General features: G+C 46.1%; 1 protein-coding gene across 1 annotated transcript in view; it reads right to left on the reverse strand.

Annotated features, from left to right (window-relative positions):
- Nucleotides 1-24,890, reverse strand: part of LOC144142518 (nose resistant to fluoxetine protein 6-like) — a 95,650-nt gene that overhangs the window by 44,310 nt on the left and 26,450 nt on the right. The window contains exons 6-10 of the mRNA XM_077674096.1: nt 24,181-24,272; nt 16,212-16,388; nt 14,833-14,926; nt 9,274-9,360; nt 6,893-7,058 (exon numbers count right to left, since the gene is read on the reverse strand). Of these exons, the coding sequence (XP_077530222.1) occupies nt 6,893-7,058; nt 9,274-9,360; nt 14,833-14,926; nt 16,212-16,388; nt 24,181-24,272 (616 nt within the window). The remainder of the gene's footprint in view (nt 1-6,892; nt 7,059-9,273; nt 9,361-14,832; nt 14,927-16,211; nt 16,389-24,180; nt 24,273-24,890) is intronic.

Consider the following 24,890-nt stretch of genomic DNA (forward strand, 5'->3'; position numbering starts at 1 on the left):
ATACAACATCCGGGTTATTTACCGTTCAGGCCGCAAGCACTCTGACGCTTGCGCCCTTTCACGCTCCCCAGTGCCTGCTGAAGTTTTCTGCCTTGCCTCAAGTGACAGTGACTTACGTCTGTCGCCTCTTGCAGCCAGCAACATGTCAGCCGAGCAACGCAAGGACCCGTGGATTGCTTCTCTTATTGGGATGCTCTCCGGTACATCGCCTGCCGGGGGATCTCGGGCCCTAGGCCGCCAGGTTTCTCACTTTGCACTCCGTGATGACCTACTCTACCGCCGCAACTACTGCTCCGACGGCCGAAAGTGGCTGCTGGTCATACCCCGTCATTTGCGCAGCGACATATGCACCTCCTTTCATGCTGGTCCAAGTTGCGGTCATGCTGGCGTACTAAAGACCTATGAGAGTCTTCGCCTACGATACAAGTACGTGCGCTCTTGCCCTAAATGCCAACGCCGAAAATCGCCGCCGCCCCGCTTTGCCGGTCCTTTGCAACCACTACGTTTCCCAGCAAAGCCTTTCCAACGTGTGGGCATTGACCTGTATGGCCCACTTCCGTCAACTGCAGCAGGAAACCGATGGGTCATTGTCGCCGTGGATCACCTTACTCGGTACGCCGAAGCCGATGCTTTTCCGGCCGCCACGGCTCGCAACGTAGCCTCCTTCCTGCTTCACCGCTTTGTTCTTCGACACGGGGCACCTCAGGAGCTTCTAAGCTACCGAGGACGGGTTTTCTTGTCTGAGGTTATTGAAGCCCTGCTCTCTGAGTGCCACGTCGTTCATCGGACTACCACATCATATCATCCACAAACGAACGGGATCACGGAACGCTTCAATAGCCCCCTTGGTGACATGCTCTCCATGTACGTGTCTGCCAACCAATCGAAGTGGGACCTCGCACTCCCGTTTGTAGCATTTGCTTACAATACGGCAACGCAGATGACCACGGGATTCTTACCGTTTTTCTTGTATGGGCGACAGCCGTCCTGCACAATCGACATTAAACTCCCCTATAAGCCCGACGCAACCGAATTTACGCCGATTTCAGACCTTGCTCGTCGCGCCGAAGAATGCCGTCGACTGGCCCGTTCGTTTACATCGACCGATCAGCAGCGCCAGAAGCATCGTCACGACGACTGCGTCAAAGATCGCAGTTTTGATCCCGGCTCCCTTGTGTGGCTTTGGGTGCCCTGCTCAACACCCGGTCTTCCCCAAAACTGACCACTAAGTTCCGTGGCCCGTATAGAGTCATTGAGCGGACTTCACCCGTCAATTACCTTGTGGAACCAGTCGCACGAACAACAGATCATCGCCGCCGAGGGCCTGAAATTGTTCACGTGGATCGGTTGAAGCCCTACTACGACCCTCTAGTTTCGTCGTGCCCTTCAGTAGCCAGGATGGCTCCTTTAGCACCGGGAGCAATTGTAACAAGATGAGTTAACGCGGCACAACAATGGTAGATGCCGAAGCGCCATTCTCCCAATCGGGTATGCCCCGAGATTTATCGTGACGACGACGAAGGTCCGACTCGGACGTTCATGCCCACGAGCTCGTACCGGCTGGACCTGCGCTCGGCCCGTTGCCTTACGCTACGCCTTGAATTAACCCCCCCGATCAACTACCGTCGTGAGTGCTATTCCCCTTTACATATATATATATATATATATATATATATATATATATATATATATATATATATATATATATATATATATATATATATATATGGAGAGAGAGAGCGAGAGAGAGAGAGAAATAAGGGCAGGCAGTCAGGAACGCCAAGGAAAGCAAAGCGGAAAAGGTGGTATGTCATTTATCCTGCTTGAATGAGACAGTTTTGAAATGTTTGAAGGATAGAAAGAAGGTGGAGAAAAACATGCTTACCGGGTGGGGCTCGAGCCCACGACCTCCAGAATACCTGTCTGATGCGATTCCAACTACGCCACCGGCGAGGCTGTTCTGCGCGGCGCTTTCTTATATATTTATGTTAAGGTAAATGTTTCTTGCGATTGGGGATGGTGGCCAGCGCCACTCCGGCTACTCTGGGTGAAGGTGACCATCTGTCGAGAGCGATCGACCAGCGTTTAATCCTCCTAAGCGACCTATGGCACCAAGCCTGCAAGAACCGAGGCCTTCAGTACCCGAGTAATAATAATAATTATCATAATATTACATCTGTATTTAATTTGTCAATACATGATATATTTACTGCCGCACCTAAGCGCGCAGTCATTGGGGGTGGGCAGGCAGATCTGAGGCGCAGCGACCGTGCGACAACGCAAGAAGGAAAAAAGAAGAAGAGAAAACAAGAAAAAAAGGAATGCAAAATACACCCAAGTATGCACTTAAAAAGCGTTCAATCATTCCGAAAACACTGCGAGTAAGGCACAACAACAACAACAAACGGTAATGCTTAAACAGATTACACAATACCAATATGACGAGAACAATATATTGCCGTGAGCCATGCATCGGGTTTGTTTATTTATGGTTTGTTTCTACTGCCCGGCCGTGCCCGGCTCTGTTATCTGCGTCTCAAGCGAAGCGCAAATCCCATTCTTTATTTTTATGCCGCATGGGTTATCTCATTCAGATAAGGAGAGTGCTTCGCCCTAACGTCACTAGCCTAGAATAATCTTCTTTGATCTACAATGTCCTGGATGTAAATCGACGGTTCGAGAACCAGTCTGCGCCGAAAGATAAAAAAATTGCTCCCACCTCCCCTCGCGGGAACCCCTGTGTAGATGCGACGCATAGGGGGTTCCGTTGTTTCCGTTAGGTTGATTCTCCCATCGCGTGAAACGTTCCGTGAACCCCCGCCGCGGCTCTGACGCAACACAATCCAACACAAACCACTTTAATCCAATCCAATCCAAGCCAAGCCAAGCCAATCCAATCGAATCCAATCCAATGCCCCTCGCGAGAGAGTGTTCGCTATCGGAGAGGAGAGGGGGTGAGCGGCGGAGAGCGCAGCTCGCGCGGGGAGGAGAATGGGGGAGGGGTGTTGACGGACAACGACAACGCCGTATGGAGGGACAAGGCGAGTGAATGAGATGCCGTCGCATCTAAAAGCCTGCAGAGGAGACGCCGCGGTATTCGATTCGCCGACACCAGTCCGCGTACGTCACTTTCTGGACTGCTGCTTCGCCGCCTGTGTATTCTTTGAGTTGTTACGGGAGCACAAGTTCGCTCCAATAAACCTATTTTTCCGTCAAGAGAGCTGCGTCGTCTTTGGCTACGTGACAATAGAGAGTTTTAGCTGACCGTTTCTGACGGCCCGCTACGCTCCGATAGCTAGCGGGAGCGCCATTGCGCATGCGTGGCGCGCAAGGACGCTAGCAACGATACCGGAGCGGGGCCCCGCTCTGCTAACCGGAACCTCTTAGCGGACCGTTGCGCAGCTTACGTTACCGTGCGGAATATCAACATGGCTGCCCCGCGATGCGAGCGCGCTCCCGCGAACTCCGTTTCTTTAGTTGAAACGCGAGCGACGAAATCGCGAAAGCTCTTCCGAATAGGCAAAGGTGCCACACTCCTCAACGAGCTTTAGTACGGAAGCGAAAAACGCCGACCGAAGCGCGGGGCTGCTTCTATGCAGCGCCGAGAAAGACAGCCTTGTCTTGGCTATTCCAAAGTTTGTCGGCTTCTTCAAAAAAAATTAGAACCATTATACCGTGTAAGCAACTACATTGTATTAAAAAGGTGAAATAAGGCATTAAACACGGTAGTTTACATTACTTGAGCGACCAAATTCCAATTCGTATTTTTAAGTTTGCGATGACGTTTTGGTTTGCACACGCACAGGGCACGACCAGTGACGCGAATCATTCCCCGTCGAGGGAGATACGGTTATCGCTTAGCTAAAAGCCTTTCTGCCGCTGACGCTCCGGTTGTGCTAAGCGACCGTCGGGAGTTTAGCGGAGCGTCAAAAACGGTCAGCTAAAACTCTATAATATATACAACAACGTAGGACACAAATAACGCAAATCGGAATCTATGCTGTACTGAGAGCAGAAAACATAACACCATAGCTGCAAGCATACGAAGTAGACAAAAAAAAATTTTGCATACAGAATGAACTAGGAAGGAAAAGAAAGAATTAAGACAGAACGATTCCCGACAATATGTGAGAGAGGGATAGAAAAAAATTGCAAAAGACGTCAGAAAAGGAAATTATGGGCTCGTTGCATGAAGACAGAAATAAGGGTAGGCGGGCAAGAAAGCCAAGGAAAGCGAAAGGGAAAAGCAAGTAGGAAAAGGTGGCTGAGCCGAATAATGCTTCCCTTTAAAAAACCAACGTGCACCTAAGTTTCAGCTTTGATGTCACGATACGTGAGCACCCCTTCCTGCGAAGCTATGTCGCAGAATTGTTTGTGTGCCTGAGTTTTGTACTGCGGAGTATGGTTTTGTGTAATGCAGTGTCACAAAACACACGATATGTTTGCATTTTTGCATCCTATATTCTTTGTTATGGCTAGGAGCCTTCGCCTATAGCCCTAGGCGTTAGGCCTATATGCAGTCCTGTCGTGAGGTATCTTTAAAGGAACCCTGCAGCCCTGGCCACCGACTTTTCGGAATGCATTTCGGGGTAAAGTTCATTGTCCTAACAATCTCCTCCCGCAAATCCGTACAGTATAAGAGGAGCTACGCGAGAATGAATATTCTGTGTAATAGTTCCTTGTCAACTTGACCTCGGCCTAGCCGACGAAGGCTGCGCACGATCTCCCGGAGAATGGGGTCGCTCCTGGCGTTCTTTTCAGCTGCCTTCGATATATCACGTGCCGGCGAGTTTTCTTTTTCTCCGCGACATGTTGTAGTCCATTTCCGGTTTTCCGAGGGACAACGCAAGCGTTGGGGCTTGCTCGCAAGCGCTCGCTCAAGCTGGTAGGGCGTTTAAGGAGGGATGAACGCTTGCTGTTGAATGATCGGGTTGAGAGTGAAGTATAGAGTTGATCACTCCAATTCCGCGCGCACTCGAAACGCACACAAAAAAAATGCCAAAACTGTACGTACAGGTTCAGACATAAACCGCGGTCGTCGACCGCGAATCGTCACCGGAAACGCGAGAACTAAACCGTGACGTTGACCAGCAACAGAAAATAGGACGTCCATCGCTGTAATTACGTAATTAAAGCGGTGCCTAATGAGTGAAATCGAAAAGAGCGCCTTTGGTTTTCACAACTTTCGCAAGTATTTGAATGCTTACCGCTTCACGTGCAGGTGTCTATCTGGCTCAGGTAATACTGAAAGTGCAGTCTAAACGTCGCGATGATTTTGTAAGCGAAGCTTTAGCGTCCTCGCTGATGGCGTCTGCAACGCGAAAACGCCGAAGTTAAGCAAAAAAAGCGCTTTCCGCGGTTGGAATCGAACCTGCGTCCCTCGGTGTTTTGAAACCTAGGTCATCCGATTGCTCCATTTATTTATTGCCTGCTTCGACATTTCTACAGCACATCACACATCATGTCATATTGCAATGATACGTCAACCCGACTCGGCTGACTCAGTGGCTTTAAAACTTTGTAAGACACACTAAATCGTCAAGCACAGGCAACCACTCAGGGGGATCATTCTCTGCACGAAACACTTCCCGTATATACTGTACGCTTTCAATGAAATTTTCCCTGACAGGCCGGGAATTTATATCCGCATTCCTCACCGCCATTCTCGTCCTCCATTTACTATGAAGACTGAAGAGCATGATCAAATCATCCGGCTCACCGCCTTCATTTTTCACGGGTAGGAACTGAATTCCGCGCGGTGTTATGGGTATGTCTTTCTTTAACGTACGTTGGAGAACATCCCAGTGGAACACTGAGTCCCAACAGTCAATGAAGACGTGATGAATAGTTTCCGGCTTTTTGCACAGACTGCAGTCGGTTTTCCACGGCACAAAAATGCCTCTTTCTGCTAACCAAGTATTTACGGGAAGGGTTTCACTGTGACATGGTAGAAGCTCTTTCGAAAAGTAGGACAACCAAATAGTACGTCACCAGAAAGCTTCGCGTTCAACCATCGTCGTTGTTTGGCGTAGGGGTGCATGATTTTTTGCACTGCTATAAGAGTGCTGCAGGGTCCCTTTAACGCTTAGATTTACTACACGCCAAGCAATTTCAGACCCTTTGTACGTGAAGCTGTTGGTACTCGTTGAATACGTGAGACCTCAAAGCGTGGTGTTAACCAAACCTGACGCTTTCACGTCAGGCCCGACGCCAACCCACTCCCTGCACTAGGCCAGCAGTACCACTGGTTATAATTTGACCTTTTGATCATTTTGACCTGTTGATCTTATATTTTGACCTTTTGATACCAATTTTTCTTCAACTGCATGACACGTCGCTGCCAAGGTAAGTCAAGCCAGCGCACGCAGGCATTCGCTAGCAATGTGGACATCAGACCAGCGCATACCCGCACTCGAAGCCAATGGGGGCGTTAAGTCGCAGCATACTGGCGTGCGCAGCCAACTGCGATTTCATGACCGGTTCCTGGCTTTACTTTGTGATTACGCCCATCTAAAGCGCTGTGTTCTTTGCCAAATGTGTGAAATAACGTGAGAGTAACGTTCCACGCAATATAGGAGATTTGTCTCTGACGGTCATGAATTGCTATGACTGGCACGGACGCAGCGAAAAATCCCCACTTGTGAAGGAGGCGCCTTGGAATAAGTGTGCGCCCCTGAATCAGTGATATTCTTCAAATTCTGAACTTAAAATGGCAGCACTTTAACTTAGCAACTATCAATGTTAACAGCAGTTTTTCTAGAATAACCGGTACGGTTCGAGATTTTGGGCTGAATTGTAAAGGGGTCTTTACGGCCACTGTCAATTGCGTAGCACAGGACTTCACGAACAAGTTGTTTTGTTATACATGCGAAAATTCTTATCGTTGCATTACCTTGTGGTCAAGCCAGTAGAAGTTCCGCACTTGGACTACTATCTGCCACCAGTGTTCCGAAATTTCGTCATAGAAGTAGTGCATGAATGTCCCAAGGTCCGGTCCAGTAACCATAATAGGAAGGAGGTATATGCACATGATTACGAAGAAAGCCGGCACCATTGTTCTGGATGGAACGAAGAAAAAAATGTTGGCAGTTGCTCCACAGATTTTAAGCATATGCAACTGTTTATCATGAAGGGTTTATCGTGAAAGGGTATTTGTTCCGTACAAAGAGGCTTAAAGAGACCCCTGCAACACTTTGTTAAACATCCAGTACTTAGATTGGGGGTCGCAAAGCACATCAGCCAAAAATTACTGCTATATGTCCATCAGATAACTGAGAAACTTGATCAAAAGTTATTTCTCACTTTCCCGGTCGTGTCGTTCTTCGTCCGCTGGAATTACGTCATTACAGCGTTGTAGTGGCTATTGGGCAGCTTTCCTTCAGTTGCAGCAATGAAGGCATTCGAAAGCCACTTTAAAAAGAAATCCACAAAAGCAACACAGGAACGGAAGTTGTATCTGCAGCAAAGACCAAATAACGCGGTGCCGCTCCGTGCTGGCGATGACTATAGCTTTCGCAGTGCCCCCAGATGCGAAGGAAAGAGTCAAAGCGTTGAAGGGGAGCGTCGCACTCCCTTTAATGGGCACTAGATTCTAATAAGTCGCCGCAGGTGGGCTTCACCCCAATGCTCCAGCAAGACCAGTCATCGGTATCAAATGTGCGAATACGGCGAATGACGAGGCTCAGAATGGGATTCGAGTAAAAAATAGAATCTGCGCTGGCACCCGTGGTAGGGACAACAGCGCAAGGCGTGCATGTGCGCTGTTGTGCCAGCGGAGATGATATATTCTACCACTGGAATCGCGTTCTTGGCCTCATCATTCAGCATATGCGCACATGTGATCACACTGACTGGTCGTTCTAGAGCATTGGGGTGTAGCCCACCTGCGGCAATTTCTTCGAGTGTATTGATCTGTATGACCATGCCTAAGAAACAAAACATGGCACTCATGGCCATAGCATTGTAGAGCTCCAAATGAGCATCCTTTCAAAATTTTATTACCGGCATGTATCACCGAAAAATATTTCTAGGTGGAACCATGTTTTAATTTACCCTGCGTATCCTGCACACTTACAAAGTGTCGTGAAGACATTACCACACTAATTAGCGTCAGCACCTTGTTTCGATAGCACTGAATGGGCCCTGGGCGATCCCCTTACATAAAAATGAAACAAGAGTTGCGTGGACTTACGCCTGCGTGAAGGTGCATGAAGACCTGAGCTTGAATATGTATCTGCATATTCCTTCGCGGTTTGCCTAAACTTTGTCGCCCCTTTAACTAACGACAATAAGCTGATAAAGACTTAAGAAAAGCGCTCCATTCTGAACATTATTATTCCGACAATATAACAAGACGGTGCCAGAAAACCAGAAAAATATGAAAATGAAATTTGTGTCAATACGTCTTCTGTTATCTGTGCGATGCAGGAGTGCTCACACTAGATGGCCTCAAGATTTCTTAAATAAAGAAAACGTTTAAAGAGGTGAACTTCTGAGTTACCCCGTTCGGCCCTTGCAAATTTGAGAGGTTCTTGAACATTCTCGTTCAGTTCAAGTTTCGGTATTTAAACCAGAAAAGAGATTTGTCGCCTAGAGTGAAAAGTGAAAACACTTTGTATAATCTGTATAAAGTCTGTATAAAGTCCACAGTTTTACTATAGGCGTGTTTACCGTTGGTGGGGCCCCAATTTGACGCAACGAAATTGATGAAAAACACAAAGCACACTTCTTTCTAAACTTCGGAATTGTTTCAACAAGAGAAAATGCGTAGCTAGTATACAACCGAAGTCACAGTACATCTGTTATAAAAATAATAATCATCTATGTAAATGAAAGCTACAAATGAACCAATTTTCAGCCAACGTTCTGCCCCATAAAATTAATTCAAAATCTGAAAATAATCGGCAAATATTGAGGGAAGCATATCGTTCTTATAACGCTATTCTGAACCCTTAACCTGTTAGATCAGCGTTGAGGAGCGCAATGCGGGATTTGACCGCCACGTTCAGTGGAACAAAAAGAATGTACTAATTCTTTTGGTTCCTCATGCTAAGCACGGGAATGCTTCCATGTAGGCTCATTCATTAACTGTACTAAAGATTGTCATTAATTAATGTTTTATATCGAATCACTTCGTCGGAGTATATTAAGTTCATAGCCTTTAACTCAAAGGTGATAGACATTAGATGGCACTCTTTGTAGCGTTTATTTGGCACATCATATTGTTTTTTCCACTGTGTCACATTACTTACCTAAGGGAAAAGCAACTATTACCTGATGAGTCGTAATGGGATCACTACCAACAAGACGATCACTGGTTTATTTTTGTATTTCGCCAGTGTGACGCACATCAGAAACCCGCTGCGTAAGGAATAGAAAAAGAACCGCCGATTAGTTCTGTCAGTCCTAGGCCGGGGAGTTGCGGACGTCAAAAAAACCTTAGCCGGACCAAGTTGTGAAGTAGCACATTACACAGCTCTTTGTTTTCATTTCACCGTCAAGAAAGTGTAATTTTGTTTGAATAAACCTAACTGTGCGTTTTTATAGAAAAATGCGCATTAAATCGTAACTCCCTACCTCATCAGGTTTGTCATCAAAAAGTCAACAAGCTGTGTGTTAACACAACACAGAAAAAAATGGGTTGCTCTAAACTAAATTGAAACTCACTCTTTTATGTTCAGTTGTCAAACACAAGAACCCGCAAAGTACATATTTGAAAGGTAAGTTTCTAAATCGAATATTTGCATCACTTCAAATGTCTACTGCCTGGGAATGAATTTAATTTTTTCGAATTTAATATTCAAGATGAAGATTTTTTTGTTGTAATAAAACCGTCCATATGCCTCGTATTGAAACAATAAAATATACCTATATCAACTCGAGCTCTGTTCACGGGTTAGATTCCCAGCCGCGGCGGCCGCTTTTCTAACGGAGGCGAAAAGCAAAAACGCCCGAGTGTACGAGATTTCGGCGCACGTTGAAGATCCCCAGGTGGTCAAAATAATCCGGAGCCCTCCACTACGGCGCGCCTCATCGCCTGCGTTGCGTCGCCGCGTTAAACCTTACAATCAATCAATAAATGAATCAATCAATCAATCGAGCTCTGTTGAGGTTGAGGTTTTATTAAAAAGTCTTAAATAAACATATTGGAATAACACAACTTGACATCTAGCGCAAGAACAATGTTCGCACCACTGGAGTTGGATTGATATGACTTATTCAAATCAGACAGGGTTTCATCCCGTTCATTTCATCCCAGTAACACGAGTAAATTAAACACCCTTGCTATTCGACATTCATATTTGTAACGAGCACGAACATTAAAAAGTCGACAGCGGACATACACCAAATGTTCTCTATAGACCTACCTAAATTTAAACTACGATGTGGTTCTGCTGTCAATATTTACATTAAAATATGTATACTATACAATTTACTCAGCGTTTTTACGCACTTTGACACCCAATTGTAAGTATTTGTATGCCTTTTTGGAATGTATTTGAATGCACAATGATAACAGAAATTGGCCTGATGCGCAATATATTAAAATGGTGTCCCCTTCGACTCCACGCTATTGAGGAAGCGTTAGGCTACGCTTTCTGGCTTCAGGTGGACGTTAAGCTACTTCGTTCTCACTAACATTACCTACACACAAAAGCAACCATTCACAGATGCTAGAACTTAAAACGCAAAGAAAAAGAGCAAGGACCACTGGCATCGAACTGGCTTTCTTGATACCCCAAAGAGACACAATACCCTGAAATCTCTGCCCCATACGTCGTTCAGGGGATTCAAATCAGCCCCCAGAATTTAAGCGTAGCCGAACAGACTTCAGGCGCTGTTTATTCTGGCATTCCCATTCACAAGGGCCTCTTTGTTGCATCCTTCCGTGCGGCAGGTAGTCACACGAAGCGCCCAAGACGACGTCTTTGTAAATTTCTAGTTACTTCCGGCTATAAACCGCAAAGCGATACAAGTGAGCAAAAAAATGAAGAAAGTAACACAAACGCGTAAGGCTTGAACGTAGCGAAGCTGTGCGAACCTTCATGACCATCACGGTGGTTTCAGTTTACAACTGCAGCCGACATGCTTCTTCTTCGCGGCCGCAACGACCTTTACTCCATCTTTCCTGCTATAAGTGTGAGCTTCCTTCATTTTTCTTGGAAGTGGTAATCATTGGACATCCCCTTAGAGGGGCGTACGCTATGACGTGTTTTTGCGCTTATGAGAGCTTTATAAATTCCGCTTATGAAGGCTTTATAAAAAATTTTAAATCGCATTACTTTGGTTCATTTCCTGTTAAAACGCACCGAACACCTAGTAAGTCGCGCCAGCCGTGGATTACGGGGCACGTAAGAAAACAAACTGCTAATAAAAACAAGTTGTACCATTTGTTTGTGAAAACTCTAGATTTAAGCAGGTGGGATGAATAAAAATCGTTTAGTAACAACTTAAAAAAAGAAAAGGAAGATGTGTAACGAGAACACTACAACCCCATTTTCAATGCAAGTTGAAAGCGAAGTGATATTGTTTGGATGAGACTCAATAAGCTACTCGGGAAGATATCCGGCTGTGCCCCGATAGATAGTCTCAAGGTGAATGACTAAGTACTGAGCAGAATTGATCTCGCGGGCAAGTTTAACGATTTTAAAGCAAATCCGATTGCTCCATTTCGACATGGTCGAAACTCAGTTCAAAATCAGACGACAACCAAACAATCCGTCACGAGAAAACTTCGTGTTAAACCATCGTCGTCGTTAGACGGAGGGGTGCATGATTTTTTAAACCGGAAGAAAGTAATGAATTATGTATTCATGAAGACCGCAACCACTGTGCCTGGCTTCAAACTAAAGGCACACATGCCGGCCTTAGCTGTGGTATTTTTTGCCTTGGAGCATATGGAGAGAGCCCATGCGCATGCGTTCACTGATGGGTCAGTGGCGGCTACATTGTCGGCGAGTTGGATCTGGATCTCTTCACCGCGACTTACATTTGTGTCCCACTTAGCTACAAGACATTAACGATGACTACCAAGCTCGTAGGGCTACGGGCGGCTTTTCATCCTCTTAAAGCAGCCAGCCGATAAATGGGCTTTTTTCACTGATTTTCTGTCAGCACTCCTGCGCTTAGCATCACTACCGAAAGAGCAGGCGGCACGGGAAATACATTCTGCATCTGCAATCAACAGAAAAGAAGCACAGCGTAGAACTCCAACGACTTCCTGCACTCTACGGACTCTCCTGCAATGTTTCAGCTGAAAATGCGGCCCCATCGGCCCACATCCTCTCTGTTCCACCACCCCAAAAAGATGCAGCAACCCTCGCATCCTCGATTCCCTGAATATTACAGATTTGTATCTGGTCTGACACAAGGCAACAATGTGCGCCTCCGTATTAACGCCGCATGATCGTCTGCCACGGGAATTGCACGATCCACGACAGCACCATGCCCCGTTAAGCGGCATTTAAAGGCTCAATAAAACGGCTCTCTCTCTCTCTCTCTCTCTCTCTCTCTCTCTCTCTCTCTCTCTCTCTCTCTCTCTCTCTCTCTCTCTCTCTCTCTCTCTCTCTCTCTCTCTCTCTCTCTCTCTATCTCTCTCTGTCTCCCTTATTAAATCAAAATGGAACTTCAGGATGCTTCCTTGGCTCAGCAAGCGTAAGGACGCTGTATAGGTAAACCTGAATGTAACGAATTTGACAAAAGTTCGCAATTTTTCGTTACATCCAGGTTTCCGTTACATGCAGGTTTCCAGCTAAAGATCGCGGGAATGAAGCATAAACGAAGCCCAGATGCTAGACATCAGTGAAGCTGAACTCACACATAAAATATTTATTTCACAGTGAAAAATTGCGGGAGTTTTGTCTGCTGCTTTCGCATGAGCTTGGTCACTACACAGCGTTCCAAAAAAGTGGGGTCACTTACCCCCGTATTCGTAATACTAATTTAACATCACTTTTAACTTTTGACACTTTTCGGTGCCTGAACGCATTTCAAGAACCAAACGCATATGCCGAAAGGGCTCCTTTTCGCGACCTTCATGTTTTTTTTCGCGCTTAAAATTGTTGTGAGGGTGATAGCTGGGATACTGTACAGGGCGGCGACATTCTTCTTTCTCGCCGGCGGATATGGCATTCAAAATTGCGAGGCTGTCTTCAAAAGACAAAACATTTCATTTACTGCCAGCAGAACTCATTACCGACGAATCGATACCACAGATAGCAGTAGAGACGCGCGACTATATGGCGACAGGCAGGCCTAGCTCCTAAAAACTGGTCGCGATCCGAAACCGCACTCACACGTGGAAATGCACAGTAGTTTGTGATGCGCGTGAAAAAAAAGGAAGTGTAGTTACTCCTCCTACCTGGTGTGGTGTTCACGTTACCCAAGCAAAACCAGAAGTGGCTGCTACATTAGCCACGGATAGCGCTAGCCGCTCTGTTTATGATCATCATCATGAGGAATTTGGTTTTTAGGCGATTCTAGACGTTTTCATAGCAGCTGGCTCCTTACAGTATGGCTAGTATACGGTAAATTAGTAAATTTATCCAGCCGATTTTTGAGTAAAAGAGCAAAAACAATGAGTGATCAGCTTAGCGACTTCGTTACATTTAGGTTAACCGCCGCAATGCCTTCTTTACATGGAGGTCAAAAACACATGTGCTTCAATGGGGATGGCAATGGGAATTGAAAACCTCCGATAAATCCAGGAATTCGTTACATGCAGATTCGTTACATGCAGATTCGTTACATTCAGGTTTAACAGTATTTCATCGACTGCGACTGAACTTGGCATACACAAGGCATTTCCTTTTCAAAATGCAGCAAAGATCTTCACCAGTTTGTTGAACATATGAAATCCGAAAAGAACTAAAACATGTCATTCGCGTGTGGTCCAAAATTCACGCTGCCAAGGCTCGCTCAATCTGATATATAAGCCGTATGGCACTGGTCTGTAACTGAGTGCCGTATTGGGTCCTTAGTCTGACCTATGTCAGATTGCACTGGCCGAGAAAACTCTTCTGTTGTTTCAGCCGTAGTGCTGCGACAAACGTTCATGGCAATGCTCGTATATGGAACAGGATATTCGTCGCATGATTTCCCATTCTAGTTCATTTTTAATTAAATAGACTTTGGCGTATAAAGCTAGGCCCAGTGACTCGGCTGCCTTCGCATTTACCAGTAGAGGCGTTCTTTCCCCTGAGAGGCCGGCTCACCAGCTGAAACTGAAGGATGCCGAAGAGCAGCCAGTCGCGGCGCGGCTTTTGTTCATGAAGATTCACCCCCTCACACGCAGCGCTGGGCATTTTGAATGAAGGGGTAGGTTATTTACGCGCTCGTGAAATTGTAAACCACGGGGCAGACATTTGCCACAAATCCGACTGCCGTCACACTTCAGATGGAATAAAGCTCTCCGAAAGTTAATTTATTTATACCAATTCCTTTTATCGTGTGTAAGGTTTATTACACCAAGTAGTTTCGCTGGCTATCCACTCCTGTGGGACAGAATGGTTTCTGAATTTTGCTGAATCGTTACGAAGGTTACTGAACCAGTATCGTAACTCGCACGATGATGCATTTACACTAGCCATGGCTATCATGGCGCTCATGTGCAGGTATAAAAAAGATGCAGGTAAACTAATGTTACGGAACGGAAGGTGACAGTGGTTGGCACGGTTCATTTGTAGAAAAACTTATTACAAGCGTAGCTTGGCACGTGTGTTTATTGCTGTGACAGCAACAGCAATTAAAAGCCATCCAGTAGTTTCTTCATTTTTGTTTTAATGCAAGTTTTAAGTATGTTAGCCCAAAAATATTTTGAAGAATATTACCTACCTCATAAAAAAGAAAGTGTCCACACTGTTGAAAATCGCTGCTACTAATATGATTGTCCACCTTTCCACTAGTGAGAGCAAATTGGAATGTTGGCCTGAAGGGAAGAGGGAAAATAAATAAAAGATCCTATTGTAATAACCTCCCAATGCAAGGTATCAAAAATCACGCTCTCCCCCTTACCAAAATCTAACATAGTTTGTTGAAACTTATGTTCATATTCTTATAAAACGCTGTCTTTATGCAAAATAACAAGCTGAAGAGCTGCTGAGCTTTTCCTTACAGAACTGAAAATATAGTCGACAAAATTACCACAAAGTATTCGTTGACTTAAGCAATGCACTCAAGTGGATATATTTTCTTATTCTGCGTCTTAGTGACTCGACAGCAGCTGGAATAAATCTCTTCGATGTTTGGTCGCTTTACTCGGGCTGCGCCTGTTAAAACGGCTTTTTTTTTCATGTGGAAAATGCCATATCGCCATTTCAACAAAACATGTTCTATCCCAAATGTTGAATTCAGTGTCGTAAACTGTCTGCGTTTCGGTGAGAGCTAAAACTGAGGCACCGGAGGGCGCAGAGCGCAGAAACAATTAACGTTGTTTCAAGGTGGGCTGAGAAGACAAGTTCATAAAATAATTTGAAAGGTTGACGCTAACCCGCCAATAATTCCAGCCTGTAGCATTCTGTCAGCGATGGATGCAATATAGTGAACAGGAAATTCTACAATGCAGATGCTGCAAATTCCTTAAGCGCAGGACATTAGTTGGAAGCACAGTTGTGCGGTTCTTAGCGGATGAAGACGGAGAAGGCAATCGTCTCTATATCTACTACTCCTTCCCTCCAAAGGTTTCTCGGTAACTGACAAAAAGAAATGAAAATGAAGGACTTTGGCGGAGGAGCCAAAGTATTCAATGTGTGACCATAAATTTGTACGATAACATTGTGCTTTTGTTCTGATTGACAGAAGTTAACGAGTAAAAATTATTGTTCGAGACAGCCTCTAGCCACTCGAAGGGAATGGTAGAACTTTCTTTACGGAAAATTTTATTCTTCATTTGCGTGTGTCAACGCCGGGCCCATAGGGATTCGTCAAGTGCAAAGAATTTGGGGTTTCGTCGTGTGTCCGTTGCAGAAGACGAGCTTACGGCATAACAGATGTTAGCCTAGACATTTTACTGCGCGATGAAATATAGGCTCAATATTTTTTATTCGTCATATTTTTAACCTGTTATCGTAGCCCAGCATCCGGTCAGGGCATCCTGACAAAAGTATTTTCATAGGAACTTGGCTTCAGTACAGATAATTTAATTGTTCTCCCTCCTAGTATTGTTCAGGAAGCAAAAAAAAGTAAATTTCCTCAATCGCAAATGTAGGGCTTACCCCAGGTATCGGAGTAGGTATTCACGCAGTGGCCGACTAAAACGCCGCATACGCAAATGAATCGCATTCCATGAAGAAAGCGATAGGTGTGTTCAGTAGAACTCGCGGCTGGCATTTGGAGCAGTCCCCGAGTATTAGACGTTACAGAGAATGCCGCCAGGACCCTGTATAGAAAACCTGCAGAGAAAAGGTCCTTATCAGTGAATGGAGCTTTCAAGCACTTGTTAATGTAGACACACCTATAAAAAGGCAAGGTAAGTGGGGCCTGCACGAATATATCGCGATTACTTTCGAGACCTATTCGGAAGTTTCAGAGCAACATAGTTCTGTTTCACCTCGCTTCGAAATAACGCTAAGGTTTTTACAGTTCAGCTAAGACCCCGTGCTTGCAAGTTGAAGCAAGGCATGGAAGATTAAGTAATACATCTCTATGAGTGCGTGAACATGCCGTTCTTATCTCGCGCTAAATTTACACGGGGCCAATACGCACGCCTTGCTCGCGTTGAAAGGTACGCAGCGCGGGGTTTCTCGCATGCGCCTCGTAGGCCGTGCAAACCAGCCCTAGCGCTTAAACTATCTCAGTGCTCAGGTCTGTCCTATTCAGTAGTGGCATCGCTTGCCTGTCGCTCCTTTTGTTTTCCACCAGTGTTGGCATTTCGCCGCCGTAATTTTGATTCTTTCATCCTTTCCTGCCCGGCACTAGCTAGCATGTCGGCGAAAATTTTAGCCGGCATGCCAGGTCTATTGAGCACAAACTAATAAGGGCAAATATTGGCAGGGTTGGCTCTTGTTTCAGTACTCTATCCATCAACCATTACATGGCGCGAGTGTTTCAGAATATCAGCCCTGAAGGCCTATATCGACAATCACCGCAGATTGCACCAGCTAAAAAAACGTTGCGAAGCTGCTTTGTGATTCTTCCGAACACAAGAAATTTCCAGCTTTTCACACGACAAACTAGAGAAACAGCTGGCACGGCTACCCACTCTGGCGTGGCATAGTACGACACTTGTGCGCGCCTGCGCGAGCTGCGAAGGCGGACGAGAGCTGCGCCCGAAGAGCACGTTAAAAAGTAGGCACAGTCAACACTTCATGCCTAGCTAATCCCCTCGAGTAGGTACATGCTTCAAACACTTCAAGGGCATCATTATCGTCGTCATTAAAGGACGTGGATAAAGTTGACTTTGCCGTAAGGCGTTTTGGCGTACGCAACCCCCGATGGCGCAAGTCAGATAATACAAGCCTCCCTTCAAAACTACGGGTTGAAAGCAACATATTGACGCACCAATAGAAAAAGAGCTCGCGTGAGCCTGGACCTCGTGGTAGCGTTCGAAGTCAAACAGGAACAAAGGTTCTAGTAAATTGTGCGAGAAGTGGAACGCGGAAAATTTGGACTGACTGTAAAGGGGCAGTGAAGCGAATTTGGAAAGTTTCTGTTTTTGGTGGCATTGCGTAGACCGGCTTACGCATACACACTTTCCATCGTTTTGGGCGGTCCAGAAAGCAACATTTATTTATAAAGCATTAAAGAAGAAAAACTACCACACGCAGAATGCGGCGGCAACACCAACTAAAGCAGTGACGCTCATACCCGGTGCTACTGTGATTGGACGATGTCCGATATTATTTCAAACCACTATCGGTTTCACTTCTGCAAAACAACATGATTAGAATCCGACGTTAGCGTTGGCTGGGCATTCTCGAAATTTTACGAATCGGCATACTGCGCTTCTGCCAAGTTGTCGACTGTAAAAGGCGTCAGATAAGCCGGCCAGCACGACTTTGAATGGTGACGATCACTATAGGTTAGGCGTACGCAGTGGCTGAACGCCCTCCGCGTACCTGAGACGCTCAAATGCGAGGCCCTTTGCCCCTTCCCACCGTTGGAGCTTTCCTGGCTCGCACCTGCGTCGTAAGGGGCATGTTCGCACCAGGCCGAGAGTCGGCTGATTCGGCACTGTGCCCTCAAGCAGTCGGTGCTTATGTCAACACCACGCCAACGGGAACTCGCCAGCGCGTCAATGTCAATCTACACGCTTGCTGCGAACTCGGTCGTGTAGAATTGAAGGTGGCAGCGCTAAAATGGTGAACTGAGTATAGAAAACATTACCCAAAAACAAATAGGTCAACTTCAAAAAATGCGTTATCGGTGATTCGAACTTGCGAAGGGCAAAACAGTGAACCTAATTATCCATACCACGCGGTCATAAGCCAGTACTGTCAGAAACGGATATATAAAACATATATCGTATGGCCTGTTTACATTTTTATTTAGCTTTAGAATTCCAAGACGCTTACGTGACTATCCATGAGTACCGCTCGTCCCCAAATTTCCACAAATATCTCATCTTATAGCGACTGCATCCCTAAGGCAGAAAAGCGATCGCAAATGTGTGGTTGTGCTACTGAACGGCTGTGCTAGTTCACCCAGCGCAAAAAGTGCTTCGTGCACCTTAGTTTTAAGCTGTAGAATAAAACGTTCAGTTTATTTATTCCCTCATATATTAGCTTCGCTGAGTCTTCTCCTGCCTTTCATTGGCCTTAGATTTTTCTACTCGCGTACCAGTCAGCGGAGCTTCGCATATGCGCTTGTGCGGAGCTACTTGGACTTGGAGCTTGAAACTGTCTACAAACTAACAAACTAAAGGCACATTCTTCCAAGCATAAATCGTGTCGTGGCTTAGTTTCAACTGAGCGAACTAATTGCGACGATCCGCCGGCGGCCAGCCCGACTAAACGCTGGACCGACTGACTCTTTCGGAGGGTCGGCGAGCAGGGCGGTAGCGCAGTCAAGCCAAGCCATCTCGATTGAGCGTCACACAAAACGACATAGTACATCGGCAAGGAGGATGCAGAGAGGAGGTCAGCACTTTCGAATGGATGTTTCTACTAAATAATAAAGTCCCGTAAACGCAGCGTGGATGCTCGAAATATGGCCTAGAGACTCCAGACTAAAATTTGCGCAAATACTCCCGCAGTGTTTACAAGTAACTTCTGTGTCCCTTTAACGAACCTTCGTACGTGTTTGCTGTGGAAGGAGCGAAAGGGTGAGGACGGCATGAGAGGCGGGTGGGGGAAAGAAGAGATGTATTTGCGTGGATCCACCGCGTTGGCTCAGTGGCTAAGGCGTTGCACTGCTGATCACGAGGACGCGGGTTTGATTCCCGGCTGCGGCGGCCGCTTTTCTGATGGAGGCGAAAAGCGAAAACGCCCGTGTGTTCGAGATGCCGGCGCACGTTAAAGATCCCCAGGTGGTCAAAATTAATTAGGAGCCCTCCACTACGGCGCGCCTCACCACCTGTGTAGTGTCAGCACGTTAAACCTCCTGATCACATCGTAATTGCGCGGCAGAAAACTAACGTCGTTGAACGACATTTGCAGCGAATTGAGAAGATACGCCGCCAATTTTTGTTTTTGTTTGGGTATCCACCCGTTTGAGGTTTCAAAAATCCGAACTGTGATGTCTGTGTAGCAAGCGTTTTTTTCTCTTTATTTGACTCACTGCATGCGCACAATAAACAGTACTTTTTGGATCCATAGCCTCGGCTACTACCTATTTAATCTGTCAGCTCTTTTAGTCACTTTTTGTGGTTATGCCACTGTTACGTGGTGTCATTCAGTGATACGCGAACAAACCGTGCACTGAACATTCCCGTTTTTTGCCAGTGAATGGCTCCTCATGTTACGTATTTCTTTTGCAATATATACGAGCATAACTGCCGCTAAATTCGTTTATACCTGCTCATTAATCAAGCGACGACGTTTTGCTCGTGAAACTTAAAACCGAAGAATGATGGATCCGGATGCCTCCTACCATGAATTCTCAGTGAACGAAGCCCTGGAAGCACAATAGGTAAAGAAAATTTCTAGAAAGAACTGGGAACACAACTCAACGTCCTATTACGCAATGGTCTGCAGTCTGCCCTTCGGCAGCAAGACTTTCGGAGTGACACGAAAAGAAGATTCTGTGCCTAGTGTTTTCCCGCACTACCCTTCGTACATGAGGCCGGCACCGAAGAGAGAAGGAAGGAGCGATGTAAGCTTCAAAAAAAAAAAAACATAAAGCGCGAACCCTCTACGGAAAGAACGGAAGATATCCAACACACCAGCTAGTCAGACTGCTGCATGCCTTGAAGAAGTTTTCTGACGCGATGCTTTCGGATCGTCGGTCGCTTTCAAGCCCCTAGACACATGCTTGAAGCACAGCGTTGAGCTCTGCACATCAACGCCAGTCTTGGTGTGTGAAAATTCCGACAAAGGTAATCCGCGAGAGTTGGCTGAACTCATATGTAGAAAGTTTATCAAGTCGCTGCTGACCAACCAGGCATTTTATATCGCCTACAAGAATAACGTGAGAAGGATATATCGCACAAAACCTCTCTCACTGAAAGTTCTAAAGCTTTGCAAATTGTCCTTCCTCCAGGTGTACCGTAACAACTCTGTTTTCACATCTGTTTCGTTCTGTTCATTTATAATTGTTCTTAAAGTGTTTGATGCCGTTTAATTTGTTTGAATTTCTGATAAACATATGGGTGTTGTCCGATACGTCTCAATCATATAACGTTGCCCAATGAAACTGACAGCTTCACCGCTGCTGTTTCATGCGTGGAAACGCAGCAAACTGTGCAGGAAACGAATTATATGTAGGAAGTTAAAGCTCTCTATTCAAAGTAGCAAATACATCCGTCAAAGAGCGACAAAACGGGTATAATTAAAGCGGTCGCCTAAACTGTACGAGAGAAACACAATCTGTTCACTTACTGACTGCACAATAAGGCACTCTGGAAAAGAGGAAAGTTATTGAGGAAAACAAGTATTATTTTAGAACATACGTCAGACGAAAGCAAAATCGAGCCCAAAAACCCGGCATCAGCTGACGACAGCAACCGCTACAGAGGATCGGTCACTTGCACCACCGCGGGTAGGTGAGTGAAATAGGGCGGCGATTTGGCGGCAATGGGAACCGGCGCGACGCCGCAGGCATTGAAAAAGTAAAGGAGGCGATATTTGCACGTGGATCGTCTGTTACCGTGCGACCTAGCGGAAGAGAATCGGTAGCAGGAGGATCGGTGGGTAGCGCCAGCCCGCGGAATTCAGGCGCAGTGGGAGAGGGCAAGACGGGCAGGCTTTGGGGTGACTCCGCAGGCATGAAAATAGTAAAGGAGGCGATGTTCAGTGCAACTGCAAGTGCCTGTCATCGAGGGTATGCGAGCTAAAGGCGTGTAGGCTGAAGAACAACAACCTTCCCGTTTGGTCAGGGTTGCTTCAGGAAACAAACTCGCATGCAATTTGGTGCTTCCGTAGTACTGTGTACCCGTCCATGGTGTGCACTCTGTATCACTCCCTAGTAAGGCAGGCTGTATATGACGCGCGTGTTAACTTCAACTTTAATGTGCCTAGAACACTGGTGCCACTCAAATCAGGATGTCGTGGTGGTTGTAAAATTTACCGGGACACCAGTAGTTGTAGAATGAGGCCACTGGAGTCCCCTCATACTGTCTATTGGCTCTCTTCTATTAGCTCTTGATCTGGCTATTGGCTCATCGCCAGTAAAACCATGGGGATTCGCCGATGGTGCGGGTACTTCAATGCGCTCCATCATACGTGGGGTTACCATATATATCAAGCTCCGGCAGTGCACCTGAGTGGGTTGCGTTTGCGGGCGCGTCTTTCTGCTGCTCAAATAGCCTAGCGCCGCCACACGTGCAACGAAACATTCTCATCGTAACAAAATTTAGTCTACTATTCGTCAGCGTCGACCCAGCCACAAATAAATCCGGGAATAAACTTAAGCACGCTGAAGGTTTGCAGGACCAGTGCCATAATTCAGTGCACAATTTTGTCTTACTTCTAGGAAATGACGTTTTCTTTGATTTAGCTCTTTCATAGTGGTCGTAACTTGCTTTAATGTATTCGTTGTGTTTGTTCATTTTATGTAGCTCTTCATATTACTTTATAGACTCCTTGACTCTACATTATGGTTCCTAATTAAAAAGATAACCTTTCCTGTGCCAGTTTTATCCTTGCTGGCTTTGGTTTTTGATCAAGGGCTGCTCTTTACCGTGTATTAAATTTCTTTTTAAGGCGAGACCGTTAAATGGCCAATTCGACGGTAAAAAAACTGCATTCACATGCGTAATGAAAAAATTGGCCGTGCATCTGCTCACTTCGTTGCAAATGTCATTTCAAGACAATAGTCGTCTGGCGCCCCTGCCACGTAAATCAATTCAAGTTTACCGGGTTACACTGCTCCACTTTACGCCACGTGAGGTTCACACGCCGTCTACTGGAATCTCTCATTACTGTTGAACTACTTAGAATGCCGCCAGAAGCTATAGTGGCGCGGGCGACAGCAGGTGACGGAGTGAATTTTTTTTCTACAATGGATGTAGTATTTCATTTGTTATCGCAAAAATTGATTGATTATGAGGTTTAACGCGCCGACGCTACACAGGCGATTAGGCGGGCCGCAGTGGAGGGCTCCAGATTAATTTTGACAACCTGGGGATGTTTAACGTGCCAGAAATCTCCAACACACCAGGGTTTTCGCTTTTCACCTCCATCAGAAAAGCGGGCGCCGCGACCGGAAATCTAACCCCCGTCCTTGGGCTCAGCAGCACAAAGCCTTAGCCACTGCGCAAACGCGGCGGAGGCTATCGCAAAAATCAAGCATCCAGATTTTTTTTAAATAAAGGAATACTGCAAATATCACTTAGGTATTGATTTTGTGCCTCAGAGTTGCGTAATGTTTTGTTTTTGTTCAACAATGTTGACAAGTATGAACACTGCCTCCAGATATAGATGCTTAGGAATAGTTGCGGGTATATAAAATTTTCGCTTTGGCCGGGCGGCCCAATCGAAGGACAGACAGACAGAAAGACAGACAGACAGACAGACCAAAATGTCGGCGTTCAGGTATAGCCCAAGACTATCGTCTTTAAAAAACGGCCCCTTCGGAGGGTTCTTTCGCACGAGGCGTTTAACGGGGCCAGCTTGAGCGAAATAGCTTGTGACAGGCACCGGCGCGCCTGATAACATAACCGGCCATTCACGGGGCATTCCACTCAGCGAGCTTAAACTCGGCAGTAGCGAGAAGTTTTCGTTCGCGCCCGTATAACGCGGATGAACGGAAGAACAGAACAAGCAGCGGATATCGCCGTTGTCGTCAACTCTTGCATTACGCGGCGGCACGGACGAGCAGCGGTGCAACACGTAGGGCAAGTTGAAAGGGGAAGCGATTTGGAAACGTTGAGCAAATCGCAGATCAAAGCGTTTTCAGCAGCAAGATTAGAAAGCCCATCGACAACGCGAGGCGAAACAAGGCGTCTCAAACGTTCAGCTAGACGCCTATACTTTCGCTTTCGGAAACCATAAGAATTGTTTAGGTGGGCTGGTTTTTGTCCTGTAGCACTACTTTGTCATTTAGGGATAGATTCTGACCTATCGCGTTTTCTGGGAGATTTATAAGGTTTAGCAAAAAACAAAAACGAAAGAAAGAGAGCGAAAGGGCGCGAGAAAGGGAAAGGGCGCGAGAAAAAATGGCTGCCGATCTGCTTTCTCCACCTGAAATTTCTTCTAAAGACGCTAGCCTGTGTGCCGCGTCTGCCACACAACGCCACCTCCCGCACATCACACTATGTTCTTCCTGGTTTTTCTCATCTTGCAACCCCCATCACATCCCTTTCCCTCCCTCCCTCCCTTTTCTTCTGTACGTGTGCGTGCATCCTGTGTTTCTCCAGTCTTTCGTGCTTGGGAACTTAATCAGCGCAGCGCTCTCAAAGTCAAGATTTAGACCTGATTGTATTCAAAGAAGATTCCATGCTCCGAGACACCGTTTGTCTTGGTCTTAATTTTCCGCGTGATTTGTGAGCTCCCGTCTTCAAGTTAAGCGTTAGATATGCCACTGTAGTACAGCATATCTTACTCAATATTCCAAGGTGTTCTGCAGGGGCGAACATTACTGTCTTACCTTCTCTTTTTCGGGCTGGAACGCTCCAGGCAAGTACCTCATCGACGACGGTGCTCGCCGTCATGAGGGCAGCCAAGGTAGCCAGAGAAATTCTATGCAAAGAGAGAAATAATAAGGTTGGTAATTTTTCCGGGGAAAACTGGAGACCCATAATTCCCCTCTCTAGAGTTAGTAGTGTATTCTGCTGAGCATGGAGAAGATTAATCCTTAAAGGGACCCTGCAACACGCTCCACTTTTTTTAAATCTCAAAGGTTTGACGAACGTAGTCAACAGCACAGCCACTGCTTAAATTAAGGGGTCGCAAGTACCTCAGCCGAAAATTACGGCTCTATGCCCCTCAGATAACTTGGAAACTTACTCAAAATGTTTTTCTCTCTTTCCCGGTTATGGCGTTCTTTGACCGCTGGAATTACGTCATTACAGCGGTGTAGCAGCTATTGGCCGGCTTTTCTTCAGTTTCAGAGATGAGCGCATTCGACAGTAATTTCAAAAGAAAGCCACAAAAGCAAAGCAACAACGGAAGGCGCATCTGCAGCGACGAGCAAATAGCGCACTGGCGCTCCGCCAACACGCCTGCTGGCGATAACTATAGCTGTCGCAGTGCTTCTATACGCGAAGGAAAGAGTGAAAGGATTTATCAGAAGTGTCGCAGAGTTTCTTTAAAGTTCTTCTTATCAAAACTAGCCTTCTGCGGTTTCTGTAGCCTGTG

Source organism: Haemaphysalis longicornis, unplaced genomic scaffold (assembly GCF_048455015.1).
Source record: "Haemaphysalis longicornis isolate Haplotype H1 unplaced genomic scaffold, Haemaphysalis longicornis Haplotype H1 scaffold_1, whole genome shotgun sequence".
Lineage (NCBI taxonomy): Eukaryota > Metazoa > Arthropoda > Arachnida > Ixodida > Ixodidae > Haemaphysalis > Haemaphysalis longicornis.